The sequence below is a fragment of the Equus przewalskii genome, chromosome X (genome assembly GCF_037783145.1).
Source record: "Equus przewalskii isolate Varuska chromosome X, EquPr2, whole genome shotgun sequence".
Taxonomy (NCBI): Eukaryota; Metazoa; Chordata; class Mammalia; order Perissodactyla; family Equidae; genus Equus; species Equus przewalskii.
In genome coordinates, this window is record NC_091863.1 from 120,359,214 (window position 1) to 120,381,055 (window position 21,842).

Genomic DNA, 21,842 nt, shown 5'->3' on the forward strand with positions numbered 1-21,842 from the left:
GGGGATGTTTGTCAGTCACCTAGGTGCTTGACAATGAGGGCTTGCAATGTGGCAATCAAGAGGGACAGTAGAGAATGGATTTGAGAAAGATCTAGAAGATAAGATCAGTTGAATTTAGTTATGAAGGGGGATGGGATGATAAATAGGGAAGAATCCAGTCTGGATAACCAGGTGAATGGTGGGGCCAGTGGTTGAGATGGGGAATGTAGGAGGGGAATGAGGAAGAGGCAGCGAGTCCCATTCTAGATATGCTGAGTTGCAGGTATCTATGGGACAACCAGGTATAGCTCCTAGGAGGCAGGTGGCTGTGTAGACCTGGAGCTCTGGCCTGGGAGAGGTTTATTTGCTAGGCCTGAATGTGATCATTGGCATTTTCATAGATGTGGCCACAGTTGCCGGGAGAGAGAATTACAATGAGAAGAGGGGCAGCAGGTGAACTCTGAGAAATGTCAGCCTTCAATGCTTGTGATTGTGGACAAGTAGTAACGAATGCTTTTTCCAAATGGTTCCAAATGACATTTCAAATGTACTTTTGTGGTCCTTTCCTGAATAAATGAATATGTACATTTATATGTGAAGGTAACGTGACCCGGAAATATTAAGCCAATTTCCCCGGTAGAAATAGGACTAGGAGAATTATTTACACAAACGAAAGTATAAATGGTAATTGATGTGCTAGCTGCTTTTGATTTATGCGACTTTTGTCAGATTTTTGGATTAGATTTCTTTTCGTGCAGTTATATGAATTAACTTACCATGTCAAGTCGTGTGAAATAGGCTGAAATCACTATCGAGCATGAAGATGTTACTTATAAATTTTGCCAAGTTTCAGTACCTCCTACGGTTCTTTCTTAAAATTTTAGGCTTTTTCCCCAAACTTTAATGGAAGCATTTTTTTTTTCTTTTACGAAGGGGTCTTGTTTCTTAAGTGTAATCTAAAAGATGAAAATGAGGCAGTTTTACATTGCTGCACCCTTAAATGGTAGATGGAAGCTTTTAAAAAGACAAATGTCTTCGATTTCAGAAATCAACTTAGAAAAAAATGCTCACTTAAATTTCTGTTCAAACATTGTAAAGTTGTCTCGGGAAAGAAGTAGTTAATGAGCAGTCCCCGGAATTTTTAAGGCTCAGTATTCAGAGTTGTAGTTTGTTTGCTTCATAAACAAGATCTGCTCTTCCTGAAAATCGTGTCCATCGATGACCATGCCATTGCAGGGTGGTAGCATCGTTTGAAAGCACTGTTAAACCAACATAGCTTGTCAGTTTATTCCCCTGAATACTGTGAAAATTGTTTTCTTTTGTAACCGTCTCCCTTTTGAGTGATATTTAACTTTTATGCAGCTGACTCTCAAACATCCAGTTCAGAGACACGACAAGTCTTTGGGGGAAGAGGCAGTCCGTGATGGGCTTCATGAGATCTTGGAGTCCTAATTCGGTGACAGACAGCTCTCCCTCCTCAGAGAAGGAAATTTGTGAATCTCTCAGCATTTATAGATTCTACTAAATAAAAATAACCCCAATCTAAATGTTTTCAGCAAGTCAGTGCATCTTTATAAAGATGCCATTTAAAAATAATGGCTAATTAAGTGAAAGCTAAAATCTGTTGTCATTTCAGATTTTTCCCCCACAGGACACAACAGTGATAAATGTAGCTAAATTAGAATGACAAGTTACATTCTCTTTGTCAGAGCTGTTTTTATCCTCAGTGTGAAATCGGAGATTTTCATCTCAACTTTGTCCTTTAACATTTTTCAAATGTTACATTGTACTATTTTTAATCCTGGAAAAAATGCACATGATTGCTTTTTTTTTTTTAAGTCTCCGTGCATGGTATCTCTTGACTAGTAGGAATCTGAATTGGTGAAATGCCCAAATACTAAAATAGAGCCAAATAAAGGAAGAGCCACTTGCTTGAAGCCAGGGGTGAGTGCTTGGGAGTATATGTTTTCTGATGTCGGTTTCCTGGTTTGGGTATTGTACTCTAGTCATGCAAGGTGTTCACACTGGGGGATGCTGAGTGAAGGATGCATGGGATTTCCCTGTACATTTCTTTGCAACTTCTTGTAAATCTATAATTATTTCAAAATAACTTTTAAAAAACAAGTGAAGCAGCCCCCCCAAAGAGCTGGACCGCACAGAACCCTCAGGCTAGATTCCTAAGTGTTCTGGAGTTTTCCCCATGGCCCTTCAGGATCAGGGTGATGGCCCCTAGAGATTCTGGTTCACTGGGGGTGGGGTGGGCACAGTTGAGCGGCACCCTGGGAAAGCACCCCCAGCCCCAATCCTGAGGCGGAGCTGGGGTGTGGGCCCAGGCCGCAGAAGGAAGCCAGGAAGGGCTCCCTGAAGCACTGACTGCAAGCTCGCCCCCTGCAGAACACTGCTCTGCTCTGAGGCTGCACCCAGCCGGTACTGACTCGTTCTTGACTTTTCCGTAGGCTGTGAAATGAAGTGGGGGCTGGGATGGGTTCATGAAGTTGACTTTGTTTTTGCCCATTTCTCAAACCTCACTCGCTGCTTGATCCTCAGAAAGGAAAGTTCTCTAGAACCAGTTCTCTCTGTGGGACTTCGATTTCCCAAAGAGAGGGTCCAAATTGACCCCGGTTATAGTCAGGAATACCTGTGGGAAAGGTCACCTCACTAAGAAAGCACTAAAGACACAAAGCCTTAACAAATGTGTCGTCTGTAAGAGATAATAAATGACAACTGAGGCCTCCAGACGTGTAACCTGTGTAGGTTTGAACAGTCTTCAGACAGGAGCTTTAATTAGGCTTGTAAACAGGTTGCCACTTGGTGCTTGTTAACAGTGAGGTACAGACGATTGGGCTTGTTAGCCTTGCTTTAATACTTAGTAGTTTTCTTTTTTGTTTTTTTAAATAATCTACTTTTATGTTACTCTATTGAGAACTTGAGTTTCAAAATTCTTGCTTTGTTCTCTTACTGAATCTTTAAGGAAAAAGTAAAAATTAAAATCTTGCAAATCCGTCCTGGAATAGTCAACTCTAGAAAATGTCAGCATTGGTTCTCTTAGCATGTTTGCTTCCTTAGAGCCAAGTAGTTTATGGACAGCTTAGTGTTTAAAGAAAAACACAGTGTGAACACTAACAAGTAATGCTTTTCTACAAATCTGTGTTCTTGTAATTGGAAGCTAATTTATTTGGATGGTTAAAATGCTAGTTTAAGCACCTGGTCCTTACCACCTTAAGCTCCAGTTCAGTATTAGATGTGTTGCTGTGTATTTCATGACAAGAAATATCTGGCTGCTATGTGATTCATAAATTTTCCTGAAATATTTGAAGTCCAGGTCTGGCTCTTACCATCAAGAGTAAACTGGCAGCCGTTTCTGTCATAGAGTTCTCAGAGGCAGGTTTCAGGGGTGAAGGGGGCCACCTCATCAACTCATCCTGTATTATCTGAATGTCGCTTGAAATACGAAGTGTCATTCCAGAATGATTTCATGAGAAAGGCCACCTGATATGTTGCTACCATGAGGACATTGCATCATTCTCGTATTAATGAGACAAATTTTTATGTTACTTGTACTCAGAGTTCTCTAAATCAAACATATTAAAGGGATTATGGAGGTAATTTTTGCTTGGGCTGTATGCTCTTACCTTCTGATGATAACAATTTTATAAACTTGTCAGTAATTTTAATATAAAATACAACAGAATATTTGGAGCAAAAGAAGAGTTGCTTTATTGTTAATGATTGAGAAATAGTAAGTTATGTTGAAAATGCTGCTGGCAAGTCAAAGGACACTGATAGCATTAATGCACATGATGATTTTACTGGAGAGAAAGCCTTATCTGGCCTTTGAGTTAGCAATTGTATTCTTTGTTTTTAAAAGGCTGCCATATTTGCCTGAGCTTCATGGGGAAGATGCAAATAACTAAAAACAAAAAATGAATAAAAACCATGTTGCGATCATGAACTTATTTCAAGAAAGTAGATTCTAGGTTTTCTTCTAAAGTGAGTGACAGTACAGCCTCATGTCTCAAACCATCTGCCATCTACAAGGGTGTCAACAGCCCGGCGCTCAGCAGTATTATTTACCTGTGCCAGGTATAGTCTCTGGTGCTCAGATGTCACTGAAAGAGTGCTTAGATGTGTTCTCTAGATTCTGTTTCCGGATAAAGATTGTAGCATACATCTTAGTGCTGTTTTTACCGAAAGTCCCTCTGTCTTTGAGTTAAACTTCAGTTAACAGAAAGCATTTGTTCTTTGCAGTGGTATTGAATAATTTAGTACTGCTGTGGATTCACTGTCAACGTAAAGCCTCAACGAAATGCATAGCTAGATCAGCGTCATTACTAACTTGTGGTCGGTGTGCTATCCATCACAGAATACACGGCACTTGAGCCTAGCACTGCCAGAGTTTAAACCTACTGAGGGTGCCACGTGCTTTGGAAAGTTCCAGAAGACAGTCCAGAGAGCATATTATTTATCAGTTTTTACCTTAAACCTCTTGCCACTTAAATACAGAAAACTCTTGCTGCTAAGTGATGCTTTTCCAGAAATTCTCTGTAATGTAGGGGAGGGAATGCTAACATTCAGAGTTGTGGGCTGATAACAGAGGAAAATGGGCACAAAGGAAGATAGTGGAAAAGTGCCCAGATATGGCACCTCCAGAGAAAGCAGATGTGCAGGGGCTGTATAAGGCTGCACATTTTCATTCAGTCAACAAATACGTATTCTGCCTACTAAGGGCCAGACACTGTTCTGGTTACTGGGGATACAGGATGTAAACAAAGCAAGTGTCTACCTACATGGAGCCCGTGTTCTAGGGGAGAGGTCAGTGAGGGTCCAAGAGTAAACAAACAAGTAAATATGTAATATGTCAAATGTTTGTAAGTGATAGGGGGAAATGAAACAGGAAGGAGAATAGGGGCTGCTGTTGTTGGGGTAGCATGTTGTTTTTCTATGGGGCATCAGAGAAAGTCTCATTGATTAGGGTTACATTTGAGCAGAGATGTGAAAGAAGTGGGGGGAAGCCATGAGGCAAAAGGATTACAGACAGCTGGAAACAGCAGGTGCAAAGGCCCTGAGGTTGATGTGTGCTTTGTGATTTTGGGGAGCAGCACTGGAGGCCAGTGTGGTTGGAGTGGAGTGAGCAAGGGAGAGAGCAGAGATGTGATAGGGGATGTGGCCAGATGGTAGACAGCTGCTTTTGGAAGGACTTCCATTTTTTTACTCCAAGTGTGATGGAAAGCCACAGAAGGATTTGAGGCAGGGGAATGACTTGACCTGACTTAGGTTATGACTTTTAGAGGTAACTAAACTTTAGAGATAACTTTAACTTTAGAGATAAAGATGAAAGCAGGGGACCAGTTAGGAGGTTATTAGTATAATCCGAGTGGGAGATGGTGGATGCTTAGACCAGGGTGGTAGAAATGAGGTGATGAGGTTAACACCAAGGTTTTTGACTTAATCAACTAGAAGGATGGGGCTGTCATCTACTGAAATGAGGAGGTTGTGGGAGGAGCTAGATTGGGTAGGAGGAGTCAAGCATTTAGCTTTGGATGTCTTAACTTCAAAGTCTTCCAGATGCCTCTTAGGCACTTGGTGGTTGTGGAGTGGACGCTTGGATGATCAAGTCTGGAGATCAGAGTAGGGGCTGGAAAGCCATCGATATTTAGGAGCCACTAGGGTACGGATGGTATTTGAAGCCATATTTGAAGCCGAATTTGAATTGGGTGGTATTTGAATTCATCAGTATCACCTTGAGAGAGCATAGATAGAGAAGAAAAGAGGTCCAAATCCTGTCATTTCACAGACATCAGGGCTTTGATTCAGAATTCACAGGGAACAGTTAATTAAGCATTTTCCTAACATGTTGTTTCTTTTTTAATAGATAAACGTGTCGTTGTTCCCTTTTGAAACACTTGCACTCTTGAATAATCATTCCTGAATCTTTTTCTTTTTTTTTTTAGTGGCTGTTACCTGATCAATTGCTAATACTGTTTAAAATTGATAGGCATTTTTTGGTCTGGAAATCTGATTTTTGTGGAACGTAATTTAAAACAAAATTAAAAGAGATATTTGGTGCTATAGAAAATTGAGGTCTCTAAAGTAGTTATTGCTCAAGATAGAAGGTAGTGTAAGTCTAGTCTTAATTTTCCACTGTTATTTCTTTGTTTAAAATCTCAGTTTGTGTTGTGATTTCATGGTAGGCAAATCTGGTGAAAAATCAAAGGATGTAGTCTTGATAGACTATTAGTTTCTTCACGCCGAACTTTAAATCCTTTTTTCCCCCTTTTCTAGCCAATATTTGCATTTTTAAACGAAGAAAAGTTTAATGTGGATGGATGGATGGTTTATAATCCAGTTGAAGAATACAGAAGGCAGGTAAGTCAACAGGTACTGTGACGTGTGGTGAATCTCAAATACGCATGGTGATAATGCATCATCAGTCATGCCCTTTGAGAATCAATAACATCTTTGCTAAATATATATTAATGGCAGTGGTATAATATACCTTCCTCTATCTATTACTATGTAATTTATGACCTCATTTCATAGCCATATTCAAGCTGCATTGAAGGCCGGTTGGCTAAGGTCTATTTCTTTCCCCTACATGAAGAGCATGAGTTCTATGTTGTTCATGAAACGGATGAAATACTTGGAGTCTGGAAAAGTCAAATTCTATACCCTACTATTTGGGAGTTGATGTTACTGTATATATATATATTTGGGAGCTTAACTATTACTGGCAGTTGGATTTCAATTATATTTATTCCACTTTGCAGATTCAAATGAGTTAGAACTGTTTTCCTGTAATGATGACTTTTTCAAGAAAGCTTTGATGGCTGTATTAGAGTTGCCTTAGTAAACTTTACCTACATGCATATTTATTTGGTGTAAGAGGCATGGTATAATGTTGCTGTTTAGGGACAAAGGGCTCTTGTGGCCTTTTTTTGTGAAGAAGATCCTGTGCACGTTATGTAACAAGTATAACCAAGTCTATAGGACACCCAGGAGTTTTGTGATAGAATTTTTTATAGTTGTCATTCTACAAAGCTCTTAAAATAATTGGGAAATTTTGTTGAACGAGCTTTGAGAATCAAATCAAGCCCAGTGTCTTTATATGAAAGGGCAGGGAAAGTAGAAGTAAAGTAAAATTGCAGACCCCTGGACTTTAAGAAGAACCTTCTAGCCACCACCTCCACTAATAAGCACCTGGGTTGATTTCCTTTTTTAGTCTTGATCAGTGGTTTGTGTATTCATAAGCAGATTCGATGCTCAGGGATGTGAGTCTGGAAAGTTTATCTCTAGAGCATGTGTATGAGGTAGTATGTCCTATTGCTTCTAGAAATCAGCTTTAGACTATTGAGTTTTCAAAGGCTGTGTATACCTCATGTTAATGACCTCTATTCTGGGTCAGTTATTGAGGCAGAAGAAGGATCATTAAAACATTTTGCATGCTTTGGAGACCTCTGTAGCATTACGTATTAAAACATTTGTACCTTATTTTTGGCGTGTTATTGACAATATTAAGACTTACTTTCTAGGTCAAAGCTTCTAGCTTGAAACAAAACAGTTCTTGTTTTTAAGTTTGCATGCATATCTGAACTGTTGAAAGTATTTTGTTCTAGACTGCCATTATATTCCATCTTTTTTTCTTATAACTTTCTGATGGGACTTATAACTCTAATTGGACTCAGCATCAGACTCATCCGTTTGGTCGGTGGTCTATAGGACCAGACCTAAAGAAAAGGTACAATGTCTTTCCCCAAAGCAAGCATCCACATAGCTGACTTTCGTGTGTCTATTTGTGTATTTGTGAGTATGGGGAGAGAATATTCCACCACCTCTGGATCTTGTCCATACTAGATACAATTTTGCGGGTAGACGGTAGTATGGGAGGTGTCTTCCATGTCTCCTTGTCACATTTTCAGTCTGCTTAGCATGCAAATGACTGTATTTCTCACACAACCTATAGGGAGATCACCCATCCCAAGCAACTTGGTTGAAAAAACTCCTAGGAGGTGGCGAAATGAGCCTCCCCAGAGGGGTTTCCTTTATTTCCCCTCTGTGGCTTTCTTCATAAACTTAGCCTCTTTCTACTTTGGAGCAGACTGAAGCATTCACTCTGTTTTGAGTAGGGAGAGGAAGTTCCCTGATCTCGTTTCTACCCTCAATTAGACACGGTTACACCATGTACTTTTCTGTGGGGTGGGGGGATCGCAGGTCGGGGTGAACTTGGGTTTATCTTTATTGCAGGAGTAGTGAAGAATAGCTTGACATGAAGTAAAGGAAGATCTCAAATTCAAGAGATTCTGTATTTACCAATGATAGTTTAGAATTATGGAAACCACCAGTGTTTTGTCTTGTGTTCTCATGTTGTCTGGGTTATTGATTTGGCCCCTTATTATAAATCGGTAGGCTGTCACTCCCCTGTAGTCAAAGAGGCATGTGCAGATTCTGCTAGAAAGGAGGCCCAAGGCCGAATCCAGGGGTGAAGTCACACAGCACTGACTTGGACTTCCTTTTTTCCTGCAGGGCTTACCCAATCATCATTGGAGAATAACTTTTATTAATAAGTGCTATGAACTCTGTGACACTTACCCTTCTCTCTTGGTGGTTCCATATCGTGCCTCAGATGAGGATCTCAGGAGAGTTGCAACGTTTAGATCCCGAAATCGAATTCCAGTGAGTACTGCAATTGTTTTTTTCAGAGTGCCTTTTTTCCGTAAAAACGGTAGTCCGGTAATTCAGAGAAACACTCTTTTGGAATTTCAATCCAACAAATGATTATCAAGTGCCTCTGAGTGCAAAGCTCCATGCCAAATGGGAAAAGAAGGACAACAGCACCTGCCTTCCAGGAGCTCACGCTCAGGGACGGAGGAGGAATGCAAGTAGTTCGTATATGAGAGAGGGTACAAGTAATGCTGTCATACGTAAACCAAGTGCTACGTGGAAGGACAGAGGAAAGGACAGTGTCTTTGTGGTTTCGTCTTTGTAGCACAATACCTGACATATGATAGGCTCTTGATAAATGTCGGCCGAGTCATGCTGGAAACCATGCACTTTCTTACGTTATAGAGCTATAAATACAGGCTTTTACATAGGATTAGCTTATCCTCGTCACGTTTGCAAGCTGTGCTAATACATCAGCAAACTGTAGTCAAGTGCAGGTTATTTCAGACAGTATACTCACGGTATCGTTGGACCTAGTGCACAAAGTTCTCTTTGACTCTTAAATATTTATGTATGAGTCATACTGTCTACTCTGTATACATAAATTTTATTGACTAAAAATTTAGAGAATTTCTTCCCCTCTGTTAATTTTCAGGGCATGTCATAATAAGTACATTGTTTTATTTTGGTTTTTCAACAAAGGTTGAAGAAACTAAGATTTAATGTCACTTTGCCTTTAACTTCCAAGTCTAAACATTTTTGTCCTTAAAAGGATATTTGTGTAAAACTTTTGTATACTGTCAACATAATATGAATTGTAACTTTTAAAATTTACTTGCTTCTCTAATTATGAGTGCCTGTTCATGTCTTCATGACATATTGTGCTTGAAAGTATGTTCTTTAGCTCATTCTGCTGGAACACAGTGCTAGTGAAGCTGGAGTTACGAGTTCGCTCCTCTTGTGCTCTGTCTGGACAGACTTTTCTGTGTCAGCCGCAGACTCCTGCCCTGCCCTGGCCAGCTGTCTTGATAATACATGCCTTGCTCACTAGAGAACTTGGCTGGGGCAGTGTGGATCGATTTTGTTCACTCCTTCATTCAATTCCTATTTATTGAACATCTACTGTGCCAAAGATGTGTGTGTGTGTGTGTGTGTGTGAATTTTGTGGGACTGGGGTCGGGAGAGGAAAGGAAACAACTGCGCCGGGTGCCCTGTGCTCAGGCTGCCGTCTTGACCCAGTGGTTCCTCCTATTCTCAGTGAATGAGAGCCCGCTATGGAGCGCATAGAATGCTGAACTTTTTATGTATTTATCCATTTTAGTGATCCTTCTTACTTTGTGATGGCCACCAATTTGCATTTATTTTTCCTAACAAAACTAAGGCTCAGCCGTCCATCACCTCTATATCTTTAGTGATTATCATACTTAATAATATCTAATAGTAGATAATGTACTCTTTCCGATATGCCTTCTAACCACCTGACTTTTGACTATAACCTAGAAAACATAGGTGCTTTTAATGCAAAATCATTAATATTTGATATCCAGTTCTTTTTTTTTAAAGCCCATATAAAAATACAGAAAGAATTGATGAGAAAGCAATCTTGTTATTTTGTGCACAAATAAGATACTATTATAAAATATCTATTGACGGCTAAATCTTTGTGTATGTCCTTAATTATTTATGCCTCTAGATATTAACTTTAAGAAGAAGAATCTAATATGGTACCCTATGCTTTAAAAGCATTCACAGTAGTTGATATTGTGAAACTAGCATGATTTGTACCTGGTCAGCTATGCAGCAAGCATCCTTTTTAAAAGTTAGTTGAGATCCCAAAAGAAAAAGAAAGTAAGAGATGAAATAACTCATAAGAATAGCATTTCCTAACATGGCCTGGTGAGTCCAATCGCAAGTCTCCAAGCAGAGAGAGGAGGGATGTCCTTTCCTCTGTCCTTCCACGTAGCACTTGGTTTACGTATGACAGCAGGTGGCACAGGACAGTCTCTTGCATGTGACCCAATTTAAATTTAAAACTTGCTGAGGGTCTTTATCAAATGTTAAGCCTCTTGTATGTGTAGCAGCTTGCTCTTTTGAAAGTGATCTATCAAATCATCACATTGTGCACCTTAAACTTACAGTGTTATATGTCGATTATATTTCAATAAAGCTGGAAAAATTAAATTACAAATAAATAAATACATAAAATTGATCTCATGTCTTTTATCTCCCTTGAAGCAAAGGCCGTAGGAGGTAGGCGGGGCAGATGTCATCTCCACATTGTAGCTAGACGATGGAGCTGGAGGAAGGCCAGTGTTTTTCCCAAGGCTTCCCAGTTCTGAGCCTTTGGACCCTTAGGGGCCACAATGGTGGGGTTTTGGGGTTTTTTTTTGTTTTTTGTTCTGTGAGGAAGATTGGCCCTGAGCTAACATCTGCACCAGTCTTCCTCTATTTTGTATGTGAGACGCTACCAGAGCATGGCTTGATGATCAGTGTGTAGGTCCACACCTGGGATCCGAACCAGTGAACCCTGGGCTGCCAAAGCAGAGGGTGCAAACTTAACCAGTGCACCACAGGCCAGCCCTTCACAATGGTGTTTTTAACTGGTCTTTGGCATGGTGCAAAGACTCAATGGATGAGTGTTCGTTCATATTATCATATAATCTTTTCTCACTATCCCACTGTCATTATTATGCACATCAAGTTTTTATGAACATAAATGCTTGTCATTTGCCATCGTGGAGGGGGTGACTTCAAAGACAACAGCATATCTGACCTGATTTTAAGTGAGCTCAAACACTTCTGCTTGTTTTAGTTCTTAGGTCTGCTTTTCATGGTTTTTCATATCTGATATCACTGGCCACCCAGCCTGCCTCTAGATGCTAACTCGAGCCAGCATTCCTGCGCTGCACTAGATGCTTGATGGGCATTCTTCATTCGGTCCTCCCAGCAGCCCCAGGAGATAACGTCCTCCCCATGTGAAGAAAGAGGAAAGGGAAGGGACTGGCTGTGAGCCCAGTGCCCAGGTTAGAGCCTGGGGCAGACATGGACCCGCCCCCAGAGCCCTGTGCTGTTGCCTGCCACACTAACCTCCCGGCTCCTCCTTTTTTCTTTTTTAACAGCTTTATTGAGATATAATTCACCTACCAAACAACTCACCCATTTAAAATGGACAATTCTATAGTTTTCAGTGTATTGCATTATTAGCCACCTTTTACAGATATTGTTTCTCATGTGCTATGAGCTGAGAAACTAGATATCAAATATGCTAGGCTGGTGTGCAAAATGAGAGAAGATTGATTCTGAATAAAGGCTCAAAGGGGGCCTTGGGTTCGCAGGTTCGGATCCTGGATGCAGACCTACTTGGCTTGTCAGCCATGCTGTGGAGACATCCCACCTACAAAGTAGAGGAAGATTGGCACAGATCTTAGCTCTGGGAGAACCTTCCTCAAGCAAAAAAAAAGAGGATTGGCAACAGATGTTAGATCAGGGCCAGTCTTCCTCACAAAAAAGTTAAAAATAAAAAAAGACTCGAAGAGCTCTGCTAGGTGTGAGGTATCCAAGCTTTATTGTGGAGACTCTGGCAGCTTTCTTGGCTGTCCTGAGATCTTTTTTAGTTCCTTTGAGTTCCCCCCGCCCCCCATCGTGTGAGATTCTAGAATTGAGACTGCTGGGAAAATGACCTGTAGACAGGAGTTGGTATCATGAGAAGTATTCAGTACCAGAGATGATTTTCTGTACCTCTCACTTTTTGCTAAAGCTGTTTCTGTGTGATAACAAATCCAGTGGAAGCTACAGAATTGAAATCATATCAGAAGCTTTCTGTTTCCTTTAAGTGATAGAATTTTTTAGGTAAGCATTGTACTTCTCTTAGATGTGGCGCTAACTAAGAAAAGACTAGTAAAGGGGTTGTTGTTCTCATTGTCTCGGAGTAGTCACCATTGTTAAATGTGTGTTTCTGGGCACTCACAGTGAAATCGCAGGTGAACAATTTTTCCATTTCAGCAAAATCAGGTTCACTTCATCATGATTGTTAGTGCTTTATTTTTTATAGTTTTAATTGTTTTCTTGAGATTTGTTTTTTTTCTTGATAGCTTAAAATTTCTGAACTAACCACAGGTGCTGTCGTGGATTCATCCAGAAAACAAGACTGTCATTGTACGTTGCAGTCAGCCTCTTGTCGGTATGAGTGGTAAACGAAATAAAGATGATGAGAAATACCTTGATGTTATCAGGGAGACTAACAGACAAATTTCTAAACTCACAATTTATGATGCAAGACCCAATGTAAATGCAGTGGCCAACAAGGTGAGTATATTTAATGATGTAATAGAAACTTATCTTACATACAGCATGCGGTGTGTGCATGAATGTTTTTGCCATAGTATGTCAACATATGGGTTAGAATTAGTAGTTAAACTTAGTTTAAATGAGAAAACTAGGGGGCCGGCCCCGTGGCCGAGTGGTTAGGCTTGCGCACTCCACTTCGGCAGCCCAGAGTTTCGCCAGTTCGGATCCTGGGTGTGGACATGGCACCGCTCATCAGGCAAGGCTGGGGCAGTGTCCCACATGCCACAACTAGAAGGACCCACAGCTAAAAATACACAACTATGTACCGGGGGGATTTAGGGAGAAAAAGGAAAAATAAAGTCTTTAAAAAAAGAAAACTAGTTTACTTAGGTAGAAAGTAGTTTTAGTCTCAGAACATATCTTAAACAAAAGTTGAATACGTTAAAATCAAATGAAAATAATTTTCTGGTAAATTAGGCAAATCTACAACTGTAAGGAACTTGAATTTTGGCCATAATCTTAGGCGAAAGTTAGAATCTCTTTGGAGCTCTTTCGGCTGTTGACGTTCGCTCTCAATGTGTGCACTCTTAAAGCATCTGTGAGGAGTTGTGGGAAGCTGAGATTGTTAAAATCTTAAATCTGTGGCTTTATCAAAACAGTCTCTTCACTATACTCATAAATGTGTATTCTCATTTATATAAGATAATTCAAAAATGAGTAGATCTATGTATGTGAATTTTACAATCACACACACACTGTTGTTATTTTCAAAGAAATCTGTCTCAGTTGTCTTCTTGGCCTTCTTAAGTAGAATATGGAAGTGCCCCTAAGGTTGGTTGGGGTCATCATTGTGAACATGAGTGGCTACAGTGTGTCACCTTCGGGAGCTCCTCTGAAGCTGCTGTGAGGTGTAAGGCTGTTTGCCCCTACACTAGATGGCCCCAGGTTGATATGCTTTTTACGTTCCATTTCTCCTTTTTCTTTCTCTTTTCCTTCTCTCGTTATTGCCAGCTGCCGCTTCCGAGTGCTCACATTGGGCCTGCCCCTGGTTGTTCACCCTCATCCCGCCTTTCAGATTCGTTGTTTCTCCTTAGCTGTAGGCTTAAATGTCATCATCCTGAATTACTTGCCTCTCCCGAGGTCATTTCTCGGGTGTCTTCAGTTATTCAGAGCACAAGACAAGCACCTGAAAGCACAAGTCCTCGAGCAGCCCAGACGGACGCAGCAGCTTCCTATCTGGAACCTGTGACGTCTCTCTACGCGAGGGTGTGGAGGACGGCATGCCGGAGGGGGGGCTCCACTTGTCATTATTTGCACACGGATCATCATCTTACACATTTACCCCTGGGGAGCCCCTCGCCCCTTGCGTGCTCTTGGACCAGCTCTTACTACAGTTGGGTTTTGTTTAGGTAATGAAAATGATTTTGAAATTATATGTAAAGCAATCAGGAAGTGAAATCGATTAGTAAATTAGGAATTATAAATAAAACATTTAGGAAATTGTCTAAATATGAGTATCTTTTAGGATTATTCTTAACGTTATTTCTGTTCTGCTGTTGTTCATATATAACTCAGAGTTGAATACATGTGTAAAACACACTATTTCCATGTATACATTTAGCCTGAAATAGATATAACATTAAAATGAGGTATTTAGAAAGAATATTTTAAAATATTAAAATGTATAAAATGAACATCTCATATTAACTCTAAATTTTGTTGTTATAGCAGTAGAATTCTTGAATGCCTTTTTAGCACTCAGGAAATATGCCTGTGTTTCTGGTCCCCTTAGGAATAAAGGGAAGGAAAAAATTAAGGAAAAAGCCTAGGCTTTGAAGATGTCTGCATCATTCTTGAAAAACCACACACAGGTTCCCCTCCTCCCTCAACCGTGTCTCTCCTCTAGTCATCTATATCCATAGCAACCGGCCTTTGGACCTTTATGTTGTCGTACTAGGTAATCTGGATTGTTCTTTTTTGTTGAATGGAAAAAAACTGAAAAGAAGACTTCAAAAATAACCAGAGATGGAGAATTTGAACTTTTGGGAACTCAATCTGTGCTTGACTAATTGATTTTTACCCTTCTGACTTCTGTTCTCTTTGGACCTAATTGTTCCTCCCTTGCGGATATTTAGAAATTTACAACCCCGGATGTAACAAGTAACATGCACACCATTTTAAATTAAACAAATCAATCCCAGGGGCGGCAAGCTGCAGCCCCAAACTGCTTCATTCTTGTGGAGGTGCACTGTGATGAATTAAAGCGGAACTGTATTAGTGTCTGTTTTTGCCAGAAACCTTAGCAATGAGTGATGAGGATATTTTCCTTTTAGTTTTTCACATATCGTCTTCAGTTATTTGTGAAGGAAACTCCAGTGTTGAGAATCTCTTTGAAAATCACCGTAACTGTTTAAAAACCCCATGTGCAGAGAAGTAGGCCGCCTGTCTGTGGGAGGGTGACATATGTCGTTGCATTATAGGCTTGCAGATCTAGCAAAACTTAGACTCGCCCTTTCCTTCCCGCCCTGGGCCTGCAGTTTACAAAAGTGACTGCCAGGTGGAGGAGCACCTCTGCCGGGACCTCCCTGTGGAGCTGCCGGGTATTATTCCCTGAGGCCTGGATGGCCAAGAAGAGGGGAATGTGGCCCATTTGTCTATTTTTTCATTAGCTAATAACTTTTGAAAACAACAAAGTGAAGGTTTATTGTCTACTTACTGCTGACGCTATTTATAGCAAGCTTTAAAAATAAATTTCTGTCTAAATAAAATATATTTTCTCACCTAGAGTCTGGAGACCCAGGCCTCGGGCTCGCACGTAGGTCTCCAGGTTTGGAGTTCCAGGGGGCAGCCTTCCTTCCCCTCAGGAAGCCTTCTCTGAGACTGACTCTGGAAAACCGCATAGGCTGCACGTGGGCCCTTCTGTCCCGAGCTGCCAGTTTATATTCCTTCTTTGTTAGCAGTAGAAAGAAAAGAGGCCTCATTGTAGCGAGGGCACGTTTGTCTGGTGCCTTCCCCTTCACTCTTCCGTTCCAGGCGCATCTCCCTGTCCTCTTGTTACAGACGCTCCAGAGGTAGTATAACGTTGCTCTGACTGTATACCTACCTTTACTGGCGAGTTTACACATTCATATGTTTTCACAGTGTTAATTAGCCTACTTCATTACAGCTTATAGAACATTGCTTTCTTCAAAAGTGTCTGAATTATTGAACTTTTTCTTAAAGGGCCAGAGGTCGCATGTTCCATGGCATTTAAAAACATTAAGCAGACTGCAGACAGATTCCTAAACAAAAGCATAGCATTTCTTTTTGCCTATGTGGGAAACAGGCGTCTTCACCATGCTGCCAAGGTGGCCCATCGCCGGCCCTGGCAAGTTGGGACTTGGAGGCGCTGTGGGAGGCAGCGGCCGTCTTGCCTCCTCTGGGAAGCTGTTTTGTGCGGAGGGCCCGCTGCGCGGAGGGCTCTGTCCTTGGTGTTTGCTTAGCAGGGACACATGGTGTGCTTGGAAAGGGTCAGGCTTTGAAGGCAGACCATTTAAATTCTACTGATCACCCGCGTGACTTTGGGGACAGTTAAATAGCATCTCTTCTCATTTGCAAAATGGGGATAGTCATACCTATCTTGCAGCGTTGCTGTAAGAGTTAGATAAAATTATGTAAAGCAAGAATCAGTATCTGGGATGTCATGGGGCTCATTAAATGGTGGCCGGTGTTAGCTGTTGTAGAATACGATTCCTCTTAATCCTGTGAGACCAAGGTAGTATTACCCCTTATTTTATAGGAGAAGACATTGAGGCTCAGAGAGGTTGAGTGCCTTGCCCCAGATCACACAGCAAAGAGGGACTGAAGCTGGGCTGTCAACCTGGGTCTGTCTGACTCTAAAGCCTGTTGTTTTCCTCTAGCCCATCCTGTCCCACGTGAGCGCTGTCACAAAGCCAGTACCTCCACCTGCAGAGTACCGTTACACAACTGATGGAGGACAAGGACGGACCTGCTCTTGCCTTTCCAGACCTGGAAGAAGAGCTAGTAATCATAGGACATTCTGAAAATGATTTTTTTCTCGCAAATATAGATCCCCAGGAAATTGCCAGCCTAGCAGCTTTTTTTCTATCTCAAAATATGACTAAGGTTGTTGAGGCTTCGTGTTGGATAGAAGACAAGTCACATCAGTTATTGTATCTAAGTTGGAGGGTTTTAGGTTGCGATTTTGAGGAACAATAACTTTTGGAATATTTGTGTAAATTACTGATGCAATAGAAAACCCAACCAATTGTTTGTATATCTTGTTTCTTAGGCAACAGGAGGAGGATATGAAAGTGATGATGCATATCACAACGCAGAACTTTTCTTCTTAGACATTCATAACATTCATGTTATGCGAGAATCTTTAAAAAAAGTCAAAGACATTGTTTATCCTAATGTGGAAGAATCTCATTGGTTGTCCAGTTTGGAGTCTACTCATTGGTTAGAACATATCAAGGTAAGCACATTTTTTTAAAAAAAGATTTACATATATAAAAAAGAAAGTAATTGTTGGGGCCAGCCCGGTGGCGCAAGGGTTAAGTTCACACATTCCACTTCGGCAGCCCAGGGTCCGTGGGTTCAGATCCCAAGTGCGGACCTACGCACTACTTGTCAGGACATGCGGTGGCGGGCGTCCCGCATATGAAGCAGAGGAAGATGAGCACAGATGTTAGCTGAGGGCCAGTCTTCCTCAGAAAAAAGAGGAGGATTGGTGGCAGATGTTAGCCCAGGGCTAATCTTCCTCTAAAAAAAGGAATTGTTTAGTGGAAAAGGAATATTTTTTAATTCCTTAAATTTGAAAAAATTGAACAGTGAGAGGTGAAATATCCATAGTTTGGGTTCTATATTTGACAGCTTTGTGTTTCTTTATAATTTGTTTACCCAAATTAAAGATTTCACGGCATCGCCACCAGGATATGTTTAGAGTTTGTAGAGCTGTCACTTCCATCTCATCAATAGGAAGCAGTTGAGCCTTGCACAGGGGTAGGAATAGCCACTGTATTATCTAACTGCTACTGAACATGACCCTCAAGGCAGAGAGCGATCGTTTGTATCGAAACTAATCTCAAATTGACTGATTTTAAAGAATGAATTTGGATTTTTATTATATTGAATCCTTCATCTTGATAAAGGCATCAAAAACCTTCCTTCTTTTAAAAGCAAAAGTACTTGAAGCTGGGGGAACTAACACTTTTACTTCTGTAAACAAATAAAAAGTCTACTTTAAATAGGTGAATTATTGATATAGATAGTTTTCTAGTCAAATTTTATTTTCCAACTTGATAGGAATCATATTTTTATCTTGTCTAACTTTCACTTTTTCTTAATTTGTCATCCTCAAAAATGATTCTAAGTAAATGTAATGTGGTATTCTCGATGGGGTCCTGGATTAGAAAAAGAGTCTTCGGTAAAAAGTAAGGAAATCTGAATAAAGTGTGGACTTTATTAAAAATAAATTAAGTTTCTAAATAATTTAATAATGTATCGGGGGTTGGCCTGGTGGCGCAGCAGTTAAGTTCGCACATTCCACTTCAGTGGCCTGGGGTTCGCCGGTTCGGATCCCAGGTGCAGACATGGCATCGCTTGGCAAGCCATGCTGTGGCAGGTGTCCCACATATAAAGTAGAGGAAGATGGGCACCGATGTTAGCTCAGGGCCAGTCTTCCTCAGCAAAAAGAGGAGGATTGGCAGATCTTAGCTCAGGGCTAATCTTCCTCGGAAAAAATAAATAAATAATGTTTCAACATTGGTTCATTAGTTGGGACAAATTTACCATACTATTAGAAGATGTCAATAATAGAGGAAACTGAGTCGAGTGTATGGGAACTTTTTGTAGTACCTTTATACCTTTTCTGTAAATCTAAAATTATTCTAAAATAAAGAGTTTATTTTAAACAAGGATTGTGCTCGTTATGTACAGACCATCATGCTAGACCCTGTGAATGGCAAAAGGTGTAAGACATACTTCCTGCCTTTAAGGAGGTTCTTAGGGTTGAAGAGATGATATGTATGTGTAAAAAGAAACATAATATTCCAAGGTACTGTATGTGAAGTACCAGTGAGGCTTCATAGCAAAGTCAGTGGAAGGAACAGGCTCTTTGGATTCAGTGGGGCTTGATCCTGGTCCTTGAAGAAAACAGAAAGGATGAGGGAGTCCATTCTAGAGAGAGAGCAGGCTGGACAAGAGCTCAGAAACAGGCCTTGGTAAGGCCTAGTTGGGAAAAGTGAGAGTTTCTGTAGTCGCAGGTTAATCTAGAGAGATCTGGGAGAAGCCAGGCATTCTGGGGCCTTGACTGTCAAGTTAGGTTATAGGGAGCCCCAGAGGTTTTGAAATAGTGGGTTACTTTAGGAAAATGTTCTGGTAGCTGCTTATAGAATAGACAAGAGAGGGAAGAAAGTAAAGTCAGAGAAAACAGAACCATTTCAAGCGTCCAGAGATGGGGTAGTAATGGCCTAGATTAGAATGCTGCCGGGTGTGTGTGGGGTGAGGCACTAAGAAAGGGACAGACACGAGCTATTTCCAAGGAAGGGTCTGTAGTATTTGATGATTAGCTAGATGCAGGATCCAAAGAAATGTAGGATGATACCAAGAGGTTGAGCCTGGCTAACTGAGAAAATGATGTCACCATTTGTAGATGAAGGGTAGTCCTGACTGGGCCTTTGGTCAAGAGAAACACCATGCACTTGGGGTGGTGGCGGGCCGTCAACCCAGTGTGTCTAATAGGCAGTTTTTCATGCAAAGTGGAACTAACAAAGAGGCTTGGGACTAAGATGTAGGCCTCGGAAGCAGCTCTTGGGCAACAAAGTCAAGCCAAGCCTTTTAATGAGGATGCTGAGAGAGAGGATGTACAGAGAGACCAAGGACTGAGAATGGGCAGGAGGCGAGAGGTGGAGCTCATCAGAGAGAAATCAGGAGATCAAAGAAGGATATTGGAATTTAAAGAAAGGAGCTAAGAGTCGGTGGTACTTCAAACATATTTATTGGGGACATCCTTGATGACCTTGGGGGGCAGACTTTTATGGGTGTCTACAGATGGGGTGGAGGAGAGTGGAGGAAATTGAAGTAGTGAATACAGACTATTCTTTTGAAAAGATAGTTAAAGGAAGGGAAGGGTCGAGGGTCATATGATTTCAAGAAGAGTTTTTTAAGGGCTTTTGTAGACAAAGAGAAAAGATACACTTTAGGCATTTTTTTAAAGGAAATGACACAGATCTGAAAAGGTGAATATAGCAGGATGTTTATAATAGTGACAAATTTGAATCAACCTAAATGTACAAGAAAAGTTTTATCTGTATAATGAAATACTATGCAGTCATTAAAAAGCATGTAATGTGCTATCTGTTAACACAGGAAATGCTCAGTGTGTAAGAGTGAAAATGCTTTGAAAGCCCTAATGAAGGAAAACATGTTTGTATGCAGAGAGCTTTAGGAATGGCGTCAAAAAACATGTTAACAGTTATTCTTTCTGAGTTAATCGCACTATGGTCATTTTTATTTTCTTCTTTGTGCTTTTCTTTGTTTTCTCCATTTTTTGCAGTGAGTATCTGTTACTTTTGTAACTAAGGGGAAAGGCTTTTTTTTTTTTTGAAGAGAGAGCACAGGTACAGGAATGATTGGCAAGGTGAGTCACCCCCCCACTCTGAGCTAGATAGAAGAGACTGGTTGAAAGTAGGGCTCATTCAGTGGCTCTGGTGTGTGAGGAAACGAGGAGTCAAGGCCACCTGCAAAAGATGAAGCATGGAAGTTAGGATTTACGGAATATGGAGAATGTTGTAAAAGGCCCCTGGACATTTTTATAGTTTTGTCCATAGAGATGGGGATTCAAAAGAAATTAGAGAAACTGTCATTGTTCTTTGAGGAGACCAGGTGTAACTGGGGAGCCCAGGTGGACACGTGTACCAAGATCTGACTCAGGGCTTCCCAGGTATGAGTCAGATGGTAGTGGTTCAGACAGGGGAGCAGAGATGTGGGTAGCCTTAAGCTGGACCTTGAAGACTGGGTGGGAATTGGGGGGGACATTTGGGCAGTGCTCCTTCTGGAAGCTCTAGGGGAGAATCTGTTCCTTGCCTCGTCTAGCTTCAGGTAGCTGCTGGTGTTCCTTGGTTTGTGGCCGCCTCGCTCCAGTCTCTGCCGCCATGATCACGTTGCCTTCTCTTCTCTCTGAAATCTCTGTCCTATCAGGATACATGGATATAATTTGGGGCCCACCTCCATAATCCAGGATAATCTCTCCATCTCAAAGTCATTAACTTGATCACGTCTGCAAAGTCCCTGTGACTATCTAAGGCAGCATTCACAGGTTTCTGGGGGTTAGGACCAGGACGTCTTTGGTGACCATTATTCAGCCTTCCGCACTATTTGACAGCCTCGGGGCTGCTGAATGACATGGGGCATGGCCATCACTAACCTGCACTCAGGTGAGAGGGTCCCACCACTCTGCAAAACGGCAAGCCTTTTCAGGTGAGAAGACCACCACCCTTGGCATGTGTCCTAAATCCTCATCCCAGTCCGCTGATGGAGCCCCAACAGGTTGGAAGGAGGTCTCTGGTTTCTGGAGCTTCCATTTTCTCTCTGTCCTTTTCAGTTTTCAATATTCTTCCCCTATATTCCTTCCCATTTTAAAGAGACATATTGTTTTGTGCTTCTTAGAAGGCAGCTAGCCGGCAGCTAGCATTCACTGAACACGTGCTCAATGTCAGCACTTTGAGGGGATTATCTCTTTTAGTCCAAGACAGGCTGGTGGGGGTACCATTCCTCTCATCTCTTCAGAGAGCGGAACCACGGTTATGTGACTGGCTTAAGATGTGACCTGTCAGAAGTGGTGGAGTGCGGTTTCAAAGCCAGGCCTTCAGCCATTGAGCTGGTGCTCTAGCCACCGTGCTGTCCACTGCTCCATG

At 41.3% G+C, this 21,842-nt stretch overlaps 1 protein-coding gene across 11 annotated transcripts in view; it reads left to right on the forward strand.

Annotated features, from left to right (window-relative positions):
• MTM1 (myotubularin 1) overlaps positions 1 to 21,842 on the forward strand; it is a 98,231-nt gene that overhangs the window by 59,056 nt on the left and 17,333 nt on the right. For all 11 annotated transcript variants that reach the window (XM_070605904.1, XM_070605900.1, XM_070605907.1 and 8 more), the window contains 4 exons: positions 6,262 to 6,345; positions 8,500 to 8,649; positions 12,754 to 12,942; positions 17,216 to 17,401. In XM_070605904.1, the coding sequence (XP_070462005.1) occupies positions 6,262 to 6,345; positions 8,500 to 8,649; positions 12,754 to 12,942; positions 17,216 to 17,401 (609 nt within the window). The remainder of the gene's footprint in view (positions 1 to 6,261; positions 6,346 to 8,499; positions 8,650 to 12,753; positions 12,943 to 17,215; positions 17,402 to 21,842) is intronic.